The following is an 18,218-nucleotide window of genomic DNA, read 5'->3' as shown; positions in this document are numbered from 1 at the left end:
ACAAAGTACAAATGTATTGAGCTTTCTGCACAACTGCGCCATCTGGATCTGGTGGGGCAGTGCCCCAAGTGCCCCTACTGCAAACGGTAGGTTTAGAGAGTTACACAGTTAACTGGGCTTTTCAGGACCTTTTCCATCCTTTACACATATTAGTGAGCGTGTATTTAAGCAGAGATAATCCCCTTTGCTCGCACTGCTGCTGCAGTATTGCTGCCAGTTGCTTCAGCCCCTCCACCACTCCAGCATCCACCTGTAGGCTCCGATGGGGGGGTTATAATAATCATCTGCTATAATCATAATAATCATCTGTTAACAGTGGAGAGTCAGACAAAAATGATCATTATGGTTTTAAGTAACTAATTCATCAATACTTACAAATCCAACTATACGCATAAACATTTCAACAGGATGTAAAGGTTTCTTAGATTCACCACAAACCCAGGAACACCAAGCATCTTCTTTTGTCTTAACAGCAGCGATTGTGACACAAGTCACACAACACACCTCAGTACTGGTCTGATCAGATTTGACTGAGAATGATCTTTGCGACATAAGCAAACAACCCAACAACTCTCAGATCCTTGACTAACCTGACCCTTGTTGCTTGATCTTGATTAGTAGATAAGTACATGACAGACTGTTCTACAACTGTGGCCCACCCACTTCAAACCAGTATGACAGGATGTACAGATGTATTTTATGAAGAAACCAGAGTTATGGTAGAAAAGTCTAAGGATCTATCACAGTAAGATGATTGAGGGTGATAGGGTCAAAGATTTATGAACTACAAGAAACTCTTTAAAACCTTCATGTGTTAAATTAACAAATAGCTGTTGAAACTAACCTTTTTGTTCCCTATAGCAGTAGTTTTTAGGATTTAGGTTGTGTTATTTAATGGTATTTCTGATCTCTAGAGTCGCCTCAAGATGATTTCCCCATGAATTATGTGGCCTTCATGTAAGTCTGTCATTAAACAGGGAGAGTGTGAAATCAGAGAGTGTGAAAGATAAATTCATGTGTGCAAGATCACGTCTTCACATGTCTACACAGCAGTCAGAGACTGTAGTCCAATGCTGCTTTGACGAGATGCTTGATAACAACCTGCTCAGGTGAACAACTTCTTATCAGGAGGCACAACCCCATTTTCTGGGCTGTGCTTTTAATGGAGCATTTAAACAGTGTTATGTAATGTATGGTTCTCCACCTCATGGTAAAATAAAAAACAATTAAAATGATGGGAATGTTTTAAATCTTTAATTTTTGTTGATTTATTAGAAAGATTCTAAGTATAATCAAAATTAAAATAATTTACAGAAGCTACACTATTCTTAAACTTTACAGTGATGAAAGAAAAATCCTCAAATCGAGAAAAACAAAAACATTTGGATAACAGAGAAAAAATTTAAGAAACTCACAAGCACACCTATTTATGTGACCTAATATGACAGAGCCTTCTATTATTGTTCTTACAATTATTCTTACAATTATACTTTACAAAGTCAGAAGGGGAGTGTGCACTTCTGCTCAATTCCAACTATAGTTGAATAATCTAGGAAGTTAGGTTCAAACCTTTCAATATAAAAACACAATTTCTGAAACTGGTCATCATATTCGTGGGGAAGCTTTATGAAGCCAGTTGCCTTTGGCCCTCCACACATACATATAGGGTGGACTTTGGAGCTGGTACAGTACTGTATGTAATTTCAACCTCCTCTTTCTACAGACCACCATTGGTATAAAAGGCCTTTGCAGAGGTTGAGGCGTCAGTCCCTCAAAAGAGAGAGACGCAGCGAGCCCATCATGTGGGACTCCAAGCTCTGCCTTTCCTTTGTCCTTATCACGCTAGCCTCAAGTTGTAAGTATTATTATTTTATTTCCATTATGTTGCTTTTGCTTTTTTTTTAATCTAATTATCTTGATAATTTTTTACAGCTGCCCAAGAGGAGCATGTATCCTGCCTGTGTAAGTTCAATATGCTGATATGTTAATTTAAAAACCACCATGCAAAGTGAATGGCAATTTGATTTCAATGTTTTTAGAAATTGTATTGTGCCAATATTTTCAAGAATCTCTTTGTACTGTAAACTGTATGGTAAGTTTATAGAACTGTAATATTAAAATCGATATCTTCTCTAAAAGTGAACCAGAGGTACAAACCCTACCACATATATGAATACCTGTACAAAGCTGAGTCTTTGAATTCTATCAATGGTGCATCACATCTCAAAAATGGACCTATGGCCACTTGCAAGGTACAAACATTTCACCATTTAATGTTCTCACACACATTTTCATTTAATTTGTATCACACAGGGTAAAGCTGAACTATATGTTTTAAAACAGGTTGAAATCGAAGTGCCTCAGACTTGTAGTTTCATCGTCCGCACCACCGGTTGTAGCTTGAGTGAAGTGGTTGACATGGATGCAGAGGGCAACCCTGTGTTCAGTCCCACGTCCAGCTCTCACAACTTTGCTGCTGAAATGGAGAGGTATGTTACATACACATTTTTCCTTTAAAGGTTCAGTGTGTTGAGATTAGTGACATGTAGTGGTGAAGTTTCATGTTGCAGCTGAATAGCCCTCACCTCACCCTCCCCTTCCAAACACGAAAGAGAACCTGTGATAGACTAAAGTTGTCATAAAAACTCAAAAGGTGTTTAGTTTACTACCTTAAAAAAAAAACATGGCAGCCTCGGTGGAGAGGACATGCTCCACATATAAATATAAAGTATTTGAACATAAAGGCTCATTCTCGGATAAAGAAAACAACAATTTGTATAATTTAGATTAAAAACGCTGGTGAAAACATCACAAGGATTATTTGATGTTCAATTTCTGCCAATAGATCCCCTTTCACCTAAATCTTACACACTAGACCTTTAAGTGTTACACCAATTATGCAGAAAAAAACATTTGCTGAACTTTCAAGAGTAAACCTTGAGTTTCTTTCACTTAGATATCCTTTGAAGGTTGTGGTTGAGGGTGTATATGATGTGAGAGTGTATCCTGAAGATGGTGAGACAACAACCATTCTGAATGTCAAGAGAGGCATTATCTCTGCCCTAGCTGTTCCTCTGGTTGAAGAAGATAAGAACAAGAAAATGGTATGTCTCTTACTAGTGTACCCTTCAAATGTAAACCTACATTAAAAATAATAAACACCTTCTCAAACCCTAATGTAAGATCAGAAAATAATATAACATCTCTGTACTCACCCATTTTAGCCCACTATCCACGGCATGTGCAAGACAGATTCCTCCATCACCTCTACAGAGGACAGCACAACTGGCATTAGCCTCACTAGGGATCTGTCCACTTGTGACAAATTTGTCCCAATGAGAGATCACACCAGTCCTCTGGCACTTATCTCTGGCATGGTAAGATACTTCAGCGACACATGAGAGGGTTTGATTTTGAAAAGATAACTTTTTTTGCTGACAATACTTTTTCTGTCTTTCAGCAATACCCTCTTGCTCAGTTGGTCAGAAGCTCCCAGACATGTAATTACAACTTTGACAGTGAGAAGAAACACATGACCTCTGGGTCCTGCACTGAGAACCACATTCTCATTCCCTTCTCACACAAGTAAGTCAATCTTTATGGATCACTCTGAACTACTCATGTAAGTACATGTACTGATAAGTATAACCCGAGGTATCTACAATCCTTTAATCAATGCATTTCATCTCCACAGGGGAGAATATGGAGTTACTAACGTTGGAAAGCAAGAACTGACTCTGGTTCAGGTTTCTCCTCACAACGAACGAGTTTTCGACCACAGTAAACAATTTTTTTGCACTTTCTTCTTTTTTATTTCAATATACTAAATGTGTGAATAATTAATAATAACCGTTTCCTTCTGTATAACAGGTGGCATTGTCAAAGGTCTTCACATGGAAGCTGTCCAGGAGAAGAGTGCTATCCAGGATAAAGATGCAGGTCTGAACCTCCTAAGAGAACTGACCAATCTGCCCGAGGCCGAGGGTGAGAGGAGAGCCCACCTTTTCCACAAGCTTGTCACCATGGTCCGTGGAATGAAGGCCGAGACCCTGAGTCCCGCCATTCCAGAGGCTCTTGAAGTATCCCGAGTCCTGACCTACCAGGTTCTGGCCCAGTGTGGAACCCCTGAGTGCAGCAGTGGCATCATGCAGATCCTCAGGACCTTCGACAGCTCTGCGGTCGAGGTTGATGCTGCTGTGTTTGCTCTGGGACTCGTGTCCAATCCCTCTGCCCTCCTGATCAATGACATGCTCGAGATGGCCAAATACAAGACCAGCAAGCCAATCCTGTATGCCCTGAGCAATATCGTAAAGAGGTGAGTGATGTTAATGCACTTTCATGCTGAATAATATTCGAGCAACTATTTACTAAATCCTGTATGTAAAATAACCAACGTCTTTAAAAATAAAATAGTTTCATATTCTCTCTTCAACAGGTACTACAAGGCTGAGGGAAATCTGATCCCTGAGATTTACTCTGTGGCTGAGTTCATGGCTTCTCAGCTGGGCGACTGCTCCGGTGACCAGGAGACCACTTTCATGTTATTGAGAGTGGGTAACATACTAGACTGATTAAAATTAAAATGACCAACACCAATGAGCAAAAAGTTCACATGTCCTTTGATTATAGGTTATTGGAAATATGGCTCCAGCTATGTCCCCTGCTAGTCCTGCACTGAGAGCGGCTGTGATGCAGTGTGTGAACCAGCCTGAGGCTTCTCTGGCTGTGCAGCAGGCTGCCATACAAACGTTCAGACTAATTCCCGTCCCTGAGGAGGCAAGACAAATTGATTAATTCGGTTTATTAGAATTATTATTTGTACATTACTGATACTGGTTTTATTGATTTCTTTTTGTCACAGGGTAGAGAGATTCTCATGCAGGTCGTTCTGGACGGTACCAGCCCCATGCAAAAGCGTGTGGCTGCGTATCTGGTACTTATGAAGAACCCCCAGCCAAGTGAACTGGCTCAGCTTGCGGATGCTCTGCCCCTTGAACAAGACCAACAAGTCAAGAGCTTTGTCATCTCCCACATTACTAACATCTTATCCACAACTGAGCCTGAGACTAAAGAGTGGGTTAAAAGTTCATAAAAGTTCTTAATTGCTGCCACTAACTACACAAAGTTGTCTCAATTTGAATAAAATCACCACAAAGTGGTTGACAGCAATATCTTTCTTGATTTCCAACAGACTGAGACATATGATCGGTGATGCCCTGCAGGGTAATGAGATTGGAGCCACTATGGACCCCACCAAGTTCTCTCGCAACTATAAGTTGGGATCTGTGGAGGGAAACATGATCTTTGAGGGTACCGGCTATCTGCCTAAGGAAGTCATGCTTGATATGACTCTCAAGGCCTTTGGATATGAAATGGACATGATGGAGGTAAACATGTTGTGCCATGAGACATATAAAGATGAGTTTCGTTGGGTTAGTAGGTGTAATTAATTTATAATCTTCACAGATTGGAATGGAGAGCAAAGGATTTGAGCCAACTGCTGAAGCCCTGTTTGGAGAGAATGGATTCTTTCCTGACACTGCCATGAAAATAATGTACTTTGTCTCTGACAACATGCCATTGAGAGTCAGTGAGAATCTCTTAAACATGCTGCCAAATCTAAAGAAGGACAGAATGAAGAGACAGGTAAAGTGAGACATCTGTTTTGCATGTGTTAATGGTATCTTAAAAGTAATTCTGAAACTGTATTTTTATAAATGTCCGAAATAAAAACAGTAAGAACTTCTACATGCACAGGCTTCCCTGAACCTGATGAGGGAGATCGGAAGCAACCTGAACAAACTGGTGGGAGAACTGAAGTCTGCTCAGTCTCCTGAGGCCATGGTTTACATGAAACTTCTGGGAAATGAGCTGGGATATCTGAACACCAAGGAAATTCAGGCGATGGCCTACTCTGCTACAATGATGATCGACAGCATGATGAAGATGTTCCCTGGTGATGTAAGGAAAACAAGTTATTTTCTTTTTTTAAATGATAGAAATTTTTAGTAGTATTCCATCTGTGTTTTTTCCTGCCACAGCTAATGAAGGCTTTGATGACCAAGGCTGACAATACAATCTTTGCCCACTACATCTTCATGGACAATGAATTCTTCCTGCCCACTCTAACTGGTGTGCCTCTGAGGGTTGCACTTTCTGGTACCTTCACTCCTGGTATCAAGGGTGGACTTCACATTGGTCGTGACATGGTAATTATCCAGATATGTGTTTCACAGCCAACTTTACGGTTATTTCAAAGCATCAACACAACAATTCATGTTTCTCCTGTTTCCACACAGAATGAAGTTGCATTCATGCCCTCTGCTGGCATTGAGTTTGTAACTCAGGTTGGATCCCACATCCCTGAATATGTTAACTCTGGATTAGAGATGCACACCAGCATTTTCCACGAGAGTGGACTCAGTGCCAAGATCTCAATGGGACATGAGGGACTCAAACTGACCATCCCCGCACCAGTGAATCCTACAAAGCTCATCAAAATGACGTAAGCAGTAGAAGAGGTTCTTGGCCATGATCATATATATGACAAGATTGTGTCTTGTTTTTAAGTAAATCCAACTTTGGAAGAAATCTAGATTTCATAACCACCAAGTGCTAGAAGGACTTTACACAGTTCATTTTTTGTTGTAAAGCAAGGCTTTATAACTGTTATTGTAAATTACATAATGTAACTTTTACTGAGCAACATCACCCTCTACAGCCACACTTTGTGATTAATCTTGTTGGGCTCAGTGTGTGAGCAAATACATGTTTTTCAGACTAAAAACATAGACATCAAACTTATGCTCACATTCTTTTTAACTTCCCCACATAGAAACACCCTGGTGGCCGTGACTGGATCAGAGGTGATGACCATCCCCCCAACAGTGATGGACAAGGTTGATGTGAATGAGTGCACTCCTTTCTTTGCTGGAATGAAATACTGCACCGCTCTGCAGTACATTGATGCTTCCTCTCAAGAGACAACCCCCTACTTCCCTTTCACTGGAGACAGCAAGTGAGCAACATTTACTGAATCACCGACAAATAATAATCTCTTTTATTTATGTCTAACCAGAAAAATATGAAATGAACCATCATAGATTTGCTGTGGAGCTCCACCCTACTGGCGCAGTCACTGAGTACACAGCCACTGTTGCCTACGAGCTCCTCAGGGAGGGAGAAGAGGGCAGGCAGAAGGTTGACTCTGTGAAGCTCATTGTGAGGGCTGAAGGTAAGTTGCAGTACATGTGGAAAATATAATCAAATCCTTCCATGATTGAAGTGGCCCACAAGCTAAAAATTACTCTCTTGGTTCTCCAACAACAGGTGCAGAGCCTACTGAGGCCGTAGCAATGCTGAAGTACAACAGAAGGAGAAATGTCGTCACAGCTGACCTACAGATCCCTGACTACGATGTAGAGGCTGGACTCAGGCTGGGTGTTGTCGATGGAAACACCAAGGGCAAAGGAACTCATCAAATCTCTCTGGACTTTGTAAACAAGAACATTCCTCAGCTCTCCCTGGTTGGCCGTGCCAAGTAAGAAATCAACCATAAAATGAATGTCACTCTTCACATTGAACTGACACTAACCAACTGGTACACATATCAGTCTGACGGCCATGCAGGAAGCAATGCTGCAAGTCCAGCTGCTTGTCCCCTCACTCAATGCTGATGCCACTGTCACAGCTCACATGAAGCATGGTGAAGAATTGGAGCTGGAGCTTAAGAGTGAAATCAAAGTAATGGACGCCACCACTGAGCAGAAAATTGCACTGACATATGGTAATTTAACTTACCCTTTTATCGTTATATCTCTATTACAATAACATTTTATTCCATTGTTACTTCTTAGACAGAAGGATATAAATCTGGGTTACATCAAACATTGCAACATAAGACAAGAATCAGTAGAAAATGATGTATATTGAATTTATGTGTTCTGTTGTAGATGCCGGCAAGATTGAAGTTGCATTCACATCAGACGTAAACGCTGAAACCACTGTCTTGCAAAATGCTGACTTGTTTGAGAAGTATGGCAACCAGCTGCTTGACGCACAAGTGGGACTGACAGACATGAGAGTCCGTCACATCTTCAAGACATTTAGGGAGGTATGAGTCTTGATTCAGAAATTATTTCTTAAAGAAAAGTTTCTTTGTCAAAAAGAAAAGTGAAGAGGACCTGAAAAACTTATTTTTTTTAGGCCGCAAACAGCCAAATGGAAAAGTATGGTGTGGACATCCCTTACATTCAGAATTTCAGAGTTCCTGAAATGCCTGTGATCTCCCTGCCGGACACATTGTTCCTGAACACGTAAGTGTGGAAACTTTAATGGTAAATACTGATATCCGAGATGTATTCTTTTCAGAACGTTAATTCATTTAACTTTTGTCCTGTTAACAGTGAGGCAAAGGCTTCGTACTACTTCAACAATGAGCGCTTCACCTTTGCTATCCCTCTCCCTCTCGGAGGAAAGTCGACAGAAGAGCTTCATTTCCCAACGGTTTTAACAACCCCGAGTGTATCTCTACCCCAGTTGGGTCTCGAGATAGTCTCCATGGCGATTCCAATCCCAGACCTTGTTGTCCCTGAGAGTCTTACTCTGGTTATTCCTCTTTTCGGCAAAGCTGAGGTCTCAACTCTGATGAGAAGCAACCTTTATGATGCAGAGGCCTCATTTTCTGCTGGCAAAGATGTTGTAGAAACACCAAGCTACTCAGCAAAGTTTGACGTGAAAGGAAGTTCCCCAATTGACGTCCTGTCAATAAAGATTGAAGGTAATTCTGAGCAAATATTTATCAATTTGTTACATCCAAGATACACTTTATTGGGCATATTTCTATTTCTCAAAGTGTATATTAGCTAATGAATCACACTATGCATTGTTTCTTCTTTTTTCTTTTATTTAGGCTCAGGAATTTTGATGACCACTGATTCCATTAATGCTCAATTGAAAAGCTCCTTGGTCCATAAATTCATTGAAGCCAGTGTTAGCGTAACTGAAGACGCAACCTTCACTGACAAAATCTATTTGAAATCATGCAGCAAGATTGAAGCCACAAGTCCATTTGGTCTCAATGTTGCACTAGAGCACACAGGCATGACTGGATTCAACACTGAGGAAATCTCTGCTGATAGCAAATTTGATGTGATGTTCAAGGCTGGACCCATGTACGGCAAAACCATCTCCACCCAGTCATTCACCATCTTCCCATTCAGGCAAGAAGCAAAGCTTGATTCTACCGTCCAGGTTGACTCCATGGTTATCAATGCTCAGAACACAATAGCAGCATCCCTTGCCAATGGTGAATTCTCTCTTGTGTCTAACACCAATGCCTTTGAAAACCTCTTGACACATGTTGGTGAGCTCTCCTTCAAAGAAAGCAAGCTGTCATTGAAAGGTGATGCCATTGTCCTTGCTCTCGGCATGAAGATCCGCAACCAGGCTGAAGTCTCAGCTGGTGCAGATGAAGTCGTCATTAGGATGGAGACAAATGCCGACCAGACTGAAAACCTTGTTTACTATCTGCTGACTGCCACTCTTGATGTCAATGGTCTGGCTGTAAACAGCGATGCCACCTTGAAACTTCTTGAGAATGAGGCTATTCACAAGGCTGTTCTGAAGATGAACAAGGACGGTTTGACCACAAGTGGAACAACCACCCTGCAGAGCTCCCTGTCCCTAGAAAACAGCTTCAATGCTGAGCTTGATGCTTCCAGAGCTACTTTATCTATTAACAACAAGGCTGCAATGAGTGATGTCAAGGTTGACAATGCAAACACTCTCCTAATTACTCTTTCTAGCCTAGACTTCACCTCAAAGGCTGAGGCCACAGCAAGCGAGTATGCCTCTTACACTCATGATATCCTCATCAACATGAAACCCTACACCGCTTCTGCAAATGTTAATAACAACCTGAGACTTCTGGCTACCAACTTCATTAATGAGGCTCAGCTGCAGGCAGAGTTGTACAAGATGGACCTGACCGGAAGCCTGAAAGCTATCTATGGTGAGGAAGAGATCAAGCACATCTATCAGGTGATGTATGATGATATGACTGCAAATGCAAAGTGTAGCACCACTGGAAAGCTCTTTGGAACCCACATGAACCAGAACACTGAGCTGGAAGTTGTTGGTCTTGCTGCCAGGCTCTCCAACGATGCCCGTTTCAACTCACAGCCAATGCGCTTTGATCACATCATCCGCTGCAGCGTTGTTCCTTTTGATTTCAACCTTGATGCTGTCGTCAACGCTGATGGAGACATCAACGCATATGGAAAGCACAGTGCTCAGCTCTATGGCAAGTTCCTCCTGAAAGCTCAACCTCTGGCTTTGGCTAGTTCACATGATTGCAGAGCATCAATAACTCAGGAGCTAGGAAACAATTTTTCCCTCCAGACTATAATTGACAACAACATGGACACTGTAATGTCCCTCCAAGAGCAAAAGACCAGTTTTAGAATGAAATCTAAAATGAATGAGCATGTCTTCAATCAGGACATGAGTGTGTACAATACCCCTGAGAGAACTGGAATTGAAGTCTCTGGCACAATCCTCACCAACCTCATCAACATAGATTCTGCAGACAACCAGGAATTCACCGTCTCTGGCTTCCTCAAGTACGACAAGAACACAGACAGTCATATCATTCAGATCCCTCTTTTTAACAATCTCCCTGCCCTCTTGGAAAGTATGAAAGGCTTCATCGTGTATGTTGCTGAGACACTGCATGACTGCATCAACAACGAGGAGATAAAGGCTAAACTTGAGGCTCTTCCCCAGCATGTAAGTGACTTTGTTTCCAAATTGAATATTGAAGGCAAGGTAAACCAGCTTAAGCAGTATTTCACTGATCTTACCCAAGAATATGCAATTTCCATGGATGATGTGGAAGCTTCTTTAAGTAACCTGAAGGTTACCTTTGAAAAATGTCTTGCTGATCTCACTGTTTACATCCAACACTTTGTTGGTATGATGGAAGAACTTCTTAGTGGCAGTCTCCCTGAAACACTCGCTCAGAGTATCCAGCAACATCTGAATGCCTTTAACGAGGAATATGACATCAAGGCCCTGGTTGTGTATATGATTGACACCGTAAGAGAGATGGTCCAGCAGTTTAACTTGGAAAAACTGAAGGGCAGCAGCATTGCCTTCCTGCTTGACATTGATGCCAAGTATAAAATCCAGGCTAAGCTACAGACAATCATGTCAGAGATTAAGCAAAAGGTTGAGACCTTTGACTTGCAAAACTTTGTTGCTGAATTGAAAGGTTACATTACATATGAATATGTGGACTTCAGAGCTCACATTGAGGAACTCATTAGTCAGTTTCCCTCAGAGATTCTCAGTGATATAACAGATTATATAAGGCAAACGATTCAGGACCTTGATATCATAGCCAAGATCAACGACTTCTATGCCAAGGTGAGAGAGTTGACTTTAAAGTTTGAGGTAGACAAAAAGGTTCAAGTTGCTTTGGAACAAGCTATGGAGCTCATCGAGCAGAGCAAAATTGTGGAATCCATCAGAGCTGTATTCAAGATAGTTAAGGATGCAGATATACCTTCCAAATTTATGCAAAACTTCGAGGATTCTATCAACTATTTAAAATCATCTGAGATACAGGATATAATTATCCAGTTAAAAGACTACCTCCTTATTATTGAGGAGAACCTGAAGTCATTTAATTATAATGACTTTGTTGATTATGTCAATCAAATTATTGCCAAGTACACATCTCATGTGAATGATCTGCTCAGGTCTCTTGAAATCCCCCAGAAGCTTGAGGCAACAACCGATTTAGCCAATTTTGTCTTATCGTCTCTCAGAGGCTCTGTGGAACAACTGAGAGAAATCAATATTTCAGAAAGTGTGAAAGCTGCTCAAGCTGTCATTGACCAGGTTGTTCTTGATAATCTGAAGGTATTTGCAGAAGTTATAAAACAGAGAATTGCAAACATGGATGTCAATGCTGAAATTGCTTCTTATCTGCAGTTGGCAAGTAAGTGCTATACTGACCTCCTAATCTTTGCCACTGAGATGTTCACCAATATGGTTGAGATCTTTAAGAAGATGGCACCTGACCAAAAGATTGTCAGTGAGCTTTTGCAAATCGTCGATGGGCTCATTACAGAACTGAAGAAAGCCCAGCTAAACATAGCATCCTTCAGAATTCCTCTCACTGATCTTGTCGTGCCTTCCAAGACATTCACCATGAGTGATCTTCACCAGTTTGAAATCCCAACAGAGCTGAACATCCCAGAGTTCACCATCTTGGGGTTGCATACCGTGCAAGCGACCACCATCTCAATGAATGACATAAAACAGAGGCTCATTACCTTGATCGATTTCATTCTGAATTTTGAGATGACAATGTTTGATGTTGATGCTTTTATTGGAGACCTGAATATGAACTACCTTCCTAGCATTTCTGAATATTCACTCCCTGTGATCACTTTACCTGAGTTCTCCTTTCCTATTCTGCCTGTTTTGCCAGCAGACAAACTTATAAAAACTCTCCAATTCCCGACAAGTAAGCTGCCATTAATTCCCAGTGACATCACAATTCCAGGCTTTGGTAAACTGAGTTATGAGATAAAAGTGAATACCCCCATCTACTCCATTAGGAGTGCTGCTGAGGTTCAAACATCTCTTGACATAAATGAGACTCCTCAGCTTACAGCCTTTGTGACTTCCCAAGGGACATCACTCAGTTTTGAAATCCTTAACTTCAACCTGGATTCCACTGCTCGCATTGTTGTTCCCAAGGACCATCAGCTGATTGCTGCTGAGACCCTTAAATTCACTCATGCTTTTCTTGCAGTGGACCATCATGCATCTGTAACATTTTCTGACTTCTCAGCCCAGGCATCAGCCAAAACCACAGTAAAGGCCACCACAGCACATTACAATGCTGAGCTTTTAAACGAAGCTTACTTAGCCACCAAGGGTGGTTTATCAGCCAGTACTGACACATCCTATAAACATGTTCTCAGCCTCCCTATCATCGACCTCACGAGTGAGACATCTGTTACACAAAAATGTGTGGCCCGTCAAGAAGGTACATCAGTGACAGTAACTGTTGGAAACCAGGGTACTACCACCTTGAACTCTCACGACAACACTCATAAGAGTGATCTGCAGGTTACAATCAATCCAAGTACGCTCGTGCTCACCTTAAGTAGTGACACAGATACATTCCTTCTGAAGATGAAACAGACCATGAATGTTGACTTTCTCATGTTCAGCTATTTCAAGTCTGATTTTCATTCTGAAGTAGAAGGCTCCACGATAAAAAAGAGCATTTTGGTTGGATCAGTAAATGCCAATATTCATGACAAGAAGCTTGAACTGAAGGCTACTCAGACTACAGATCTAACTGGTTTTGTCAGTGGATCTTTCAACAATGTCATCGATGTTGTCATTGGTACCAGGGAGGTTGTGTTTATCTTTCAGAATAACGGAAACACGCAGCTCAGTTTAAATGATGCTCTTACTGCCAAGATCGATCTGCAGAATGATTACTCAGCGACCTTCAGGCCTGACAAACAACATATGAACACTGTGGCTCTGGCCCGTCTTAATCAGCACAAATTGTTCTGGAACTTCTCTATGGAGAACAATGAGAGGGAGTTAGCTGTTCTTACTGCTGTAGAAGGGGAAGCAGACGTTGCTTTTCTGACTAGGCCCATCAGTATTCCTGAGATGGATATTCCATTTGTTGACTTCCATACCCCAGCAATTAGCGATCTAGACTTGTATGGACAAACTGGACTGAAAAACATTCTAACTACCACTGAGCAGAAAATTGATTTCAATGGCAAGATTGTTTACCAAAAAAGCCAAGTAGACCCCTTGATCGATATGATGGGTCTAATCTACATTCCCTCAGTGGGTAACTTGATCACACAGCTGTCCTTCAAGTCTGACATTATCAATCTGAATGTCAATTCTGGATTGTATTCTGAAGATGACTTTGTCTTCCGTCTGGGAGCTACCACAATCTCTGAGTTTGAGGTTCTAAAAGCCAAACTCGATGGCACCACCAGTCTGACCACCAAGAGAGGACTCAAGTTGGCCAACTCCCTGTCCCTTGAACATCGTCACATTGAAGGCACTCATGACAGCTCCATTACTGTGAGTACGGAGACTTATGAAACTGAAATCTCTGTGGCTACTATTGCAAAGATTTCCCTGCCCATTTTCAATCTGGAGGCAAACCAAAATATGGCTGCATACACCAAAACCAGAGCAAACGCTGTCTCCACCTTGAGGGTGAAGGCTGATTTCAACATCCCCATGATCAAGGCAGTTGGAAAAGCAGAGGTTGACCACAGTCTGAAGCTGGAAGGAGCTTTTGAGTATCTTTCCATCGAGTCATCCACCAGAGCAAACATGGATGGAACAGTGCACGAGGATGTTTTAATTGTGGGAATCCTTGATAATGAGTTCAATCTGTACCTGAATGATGATGGCCTTCGCTCCACATCCAAGATTATCACTGATGCCAAACTAAACTATGGCACCGACAAACTCTTTGGCCTGGATGTAAATGAAAATCTTGCCGTTGAAGCCTCCCTGAGCCGAGTGTATGCAGTGCTGAAGTATACTAGCAACAATGAGGCAGACCTGTTCAGTCTCAACACACATGGGAAGCACAGTGCCCAGGCAACCATTGACTTTGCACCAGGGTCTTCCTTGATTGCCGATATTGAGATTGATATTTCTCAGCCCAGCAGTCTGGGTGAGCTGACCATCTTTGAGAAAACTGTTGCTGAAGTAACAGCTGACAAGCAGAAGATCTCTACCAACACCAAGTTCATCAGTCCATTGTACAGCACAAACCTGGCAGCCGAAGTCGAGGGCAATGCTCCAGTCTTCAAAGTCACCTTTAAGTCCTCTGCCACCTCTGTGATTGTCTTCTTGGAATACGACCTGGATTGTAAGTTATTTTTCATTGAATAAATTACATTTATGCAGTTTTTCCTTTAGAGAAATTATTGTTATAAGGTTTAACTTAAATAATTGTTCTTCATCAGCTTCCATTACCATAACCTTTGAAAAAGCTGGCCTAAGTCTGAATGGAAAGTGTCTTTTCACCCATACCGACCTGACAGTGAACCTTCAAAATGTTTTTTCCCAGACAATGAGGTAATTGTTTAAACAAGCATTTTGTGTTTATACATTCTTTTTTACAATTGTAATTTATCTACTTCCTCTAGCTCATACATATTTGTTTTTACAATTATTCAAAGAAAATGATATCCAAGGCAAATGTGATGAAAGAGAGAAGTGACACATTCCTGTTTGTCTCTACAGTGACTCCCATTTCATACTAGATGTGGACATTACCAGCGCTGCCTTCACTGATGTGAACTTGCGCTTGGCTCTTCTCAAAGATGGATCCAGTGCCACAATTTCTATTCCATCTACAGGCCTCTTGGGTCTTGTGTTCCATGGCAGAGTCCCATCCCAGATGAACGCCAGGTTTTATGGTCGCTATGCTGTAAGGACCTGATATTGCTTTTATCTATTTGCGTTCAGACAAATACACGTTGATTTTACATCTGTTTTTGTTTTCTTGTGTTAAACAGTCTGAACCTGGGAAGGACGTTGAACTTCTCACCATCAGAGCTTCAATCAAGGATGCTGAAAAAATGAATCTCAAGCTGTCCCTCAACATGGATGCCCCAAGCATTATGATCAGGGTTGTGCAGGAAAAACTTCCCGCCATCACTTCTTGTTTGTCTAACTTTGCTGAGAAATACCAGCTGTTCAGTTATGCTGCTCAGTTGAAGAATAATATTATTTTCTACACTGAGGAAGCCCACAACATCGGAAACCACGCCCCACATATGAGCCAGGTGTCTATTCTCTTTAGGAACACTGTTGCTCAGTACCAGAAGACCATGCAGATGTATTTGGACGCAACCATCAGGTTCTTGAGAGAGACCCGGGTCCAACTGCCTGGGTCGGACAGGGTAACCACTGTCATTGAAGTGCTCAACTACCTGAATGACAAAATTACTTCTATGCTAGAGAGGGCAATTCACCGTGTTGCTGTTAATGCAGAATACGCTTCTGATGTCATGATTGGCATGATCAGTAAAATTCAGGTCACTATGCCCCTGCGGGATGTCATGGCTGGAGCCAAAATACTTGAGCAGATGAGGGACAGAATGAAGTCGATGTCTAATCCTATTCTGGATCTTTTGAAGCACCCACAGAATATCGACATTGTCCTGGAAAAACTGGGAGACACCCTGAAAAATGTTGTTGTCAAAGCTCAGGACTTTGTTGACAACAGCCTAACGTCGGACAGCCTTGATTCCATTGCTGTCTACATTAATCCTCTCTATGAGAAATATGTGACGTTAATGAAAACCATCACCGAGTACGCGAACACATCTGTGAACACTGAGTCGATAAAAAGCATGGTTGATAACTTTCTGGATATTTTAATATCTGCAGTGAATCAGTTTAAATCCACTGTTACTGATTATGTTCAGGATGCTCCTGCTCAGTACAAGATGTACGTAAAAGTTAAGGGTTCAAGGCTTTCAATTAGTCTTTGATTCCAGTCTGGCTAAATGTTTGAAATGCTACTCCAGATTATCTAAACATACAGGTGGACGTGTTGAACACTTATTTTACTTTAAGCAAATACAGCAAATACAACTCTAGAAATAATGTCTTGTTCCGTTTTGTTTGAAAATAGAATGATCGTACCCTAATGGTATTACACGTGACGGCAGCACATAATAACCTGTTTTGTCTTGCATGTCAAATCGTTCTATGTTTATTTTGATGATTGTGTAAAATAAAATCTATGAACTCAAAAGTCATGTACAGCTGTCTTTCATTCAAGCTTATGGACAAACAAGTGTAATGTCATCCAGCAACCAGGGGGGGTCACAAGAACATTTGCCTCGAAAACTATTATGCTGCTGATAAATTCATTTTTCCCCAGAGTGAACATGTTCAACTAAAAATAGACAGGAATTTGTATTAATAGATTTAGCCCTGCATACTACATAACTGAACAGTTCCAGAGTCTATGGTACTTACAAAAACAATGTATTCCAGATTAATTCAATGATCAAAATGTAATTTAAACAAGAAACTCAAAATGAGCCTGATACTAATGAATGAAACTAACTGGATCTCTGGTACATTCAGCTGATGCTCTTGTTGTTTGTGCTGAACTATTCCCACGAGCATCTGTTGTCTGAAGATGGCAGCAAGTTATTAATTCCTTCAACGCGGTCCAGATGATAATGAAAACAAGACTTGTATAGACTTGTCTGAGCTGAAACTCCGGATTGAGCCTGCAACCTTTGACCTATTAATGTTTTTCTTTAACAGCACTGGAACATGTTATCAAGCAGTTCCTGGAGATACCAGTAGATACCAGCTGAATGAGAGATGCATTGTTTTCTGACTGCTGCGCTCTGCACTTATTAAATTAGTGGGCACTATAAAGTAAAGATTCTGATTACACTCTATTCAGACAGTTCCAAGCTGTTTGTATGCCCAAAAGTATTCTTAGGAAAAAACAAGTGGTATTACTTATGTCACCAAGCCCTTTTTTTAAATTGCCGGCAATAAAAACAATCACTCCCAGCATGCATGATGAAAGCAAGTTACAGTATGTGGGTCCTTCACTTACTGACAACATTGCAGCTCTCTCATATTTCCACTGGTTTTACAGTGTGAACAAAAGTTTTTCTCTTTTCAATGATTAAGGCAAGAACAAGTATTCTCTAAATGTGCAACGGCTCGGATACACATTTCTCTAAATAGTCATGCAATGATTTTTTTAGCACCCTGATGAATTCACTTACAACAACCAGACAAACCAAGAGAACTTCTGTTTCAAACACTAGGACAATAATGCCCCTCACAATCCTCCTGCAATAACCTCTGCCAAGTTGAAGGCATCTAGGACACTACATTGCTAGATTACAGCTCTAATGTGGTTGTGTAACGGCCTATAATGAAAGACCTAAGGCCACATGTCATATTAGTAAAAGCACGGGTCTAATGAATGACATTAGTAATGGTTGCATTCAATTTATATGTCCCAGTGACCTGTTGTGGAGGATCATTACTGTCATTAATGTCAAGTTGAATAAAATCTGTGCTGAAAAATGACCTGTAGGTAATTGTTGAATCTGATTACCACTAAAAAAGGGAAATAAAGAGCAACACAATAA

General features: G+C 41.1%; 1 protein-coding gene across 1 annotated transcript; it reads left to right on the top strand.

The window, feature by feature from the left end:
- The first annotated feature begins 1,800 nt into the window (after positions 1-1,800).
- On the top strand, positions 1,801-16,633 carry LOC133973937 (apolipoprotein B-100-like). The gene is made up of 27 exons (XM_062412007.1): positions 1,801-1,855; positions 2,140-2,252; positions 2,344-2,489; positions 2,957-3,104; positions 3,225-3,377; positions 3,461-3,585; positions 3,695-3,780; positions 3,871-4,315; positions 4,436-4,550; positions 4,630-4,776; positions 4,862-5,073; positions 5,192-5,387; positions 5,467-5,646; positions 5,758-5,961; positions 6,042-6,209; positions 6,300-6,505; positions 6,836-7,018; positions 7,104-7,234; positions 7,330-7,540; positions 7,614-7,786; positions 7,953-8,113; positions 8,206-8,315; positions 8,406-8,779; positions 8,912-14,944; positions 15,042-15,153; positions 15,322-15,508; positions 15,597-16,633. Exons 1-27 carry the CDS (start codon positions 1,801-1,803, stop codon positions 16,575-16,577), a joined length of 11,355 nt encoding a protein of 3,784 aa, XP_062267991.1. The 3' UTR covers positions 16,578-16,633.
- Positions 16,634-18,218: the final 1,585 nt, after the last annotated feature.

This window comes from Platichthys flesus, chromosome 18 (genome assembly GCF_949316205.1).
Source record: "Platichthys flesus chromosome 18, fPlaFle2.1, whole genome shotgun sequence".
Taxonomy (NCBI): Eukaryota; Metazoa; Chordata; class Actinopteri; order Pleuronectiformes; family Pleuronectidae; genus Platichthys; species Platichthys flesus.
Note: the sequence above shows the minus strand (reverse complement) of the source record. Positions and strands in the feature narration are given on the sequence as shown.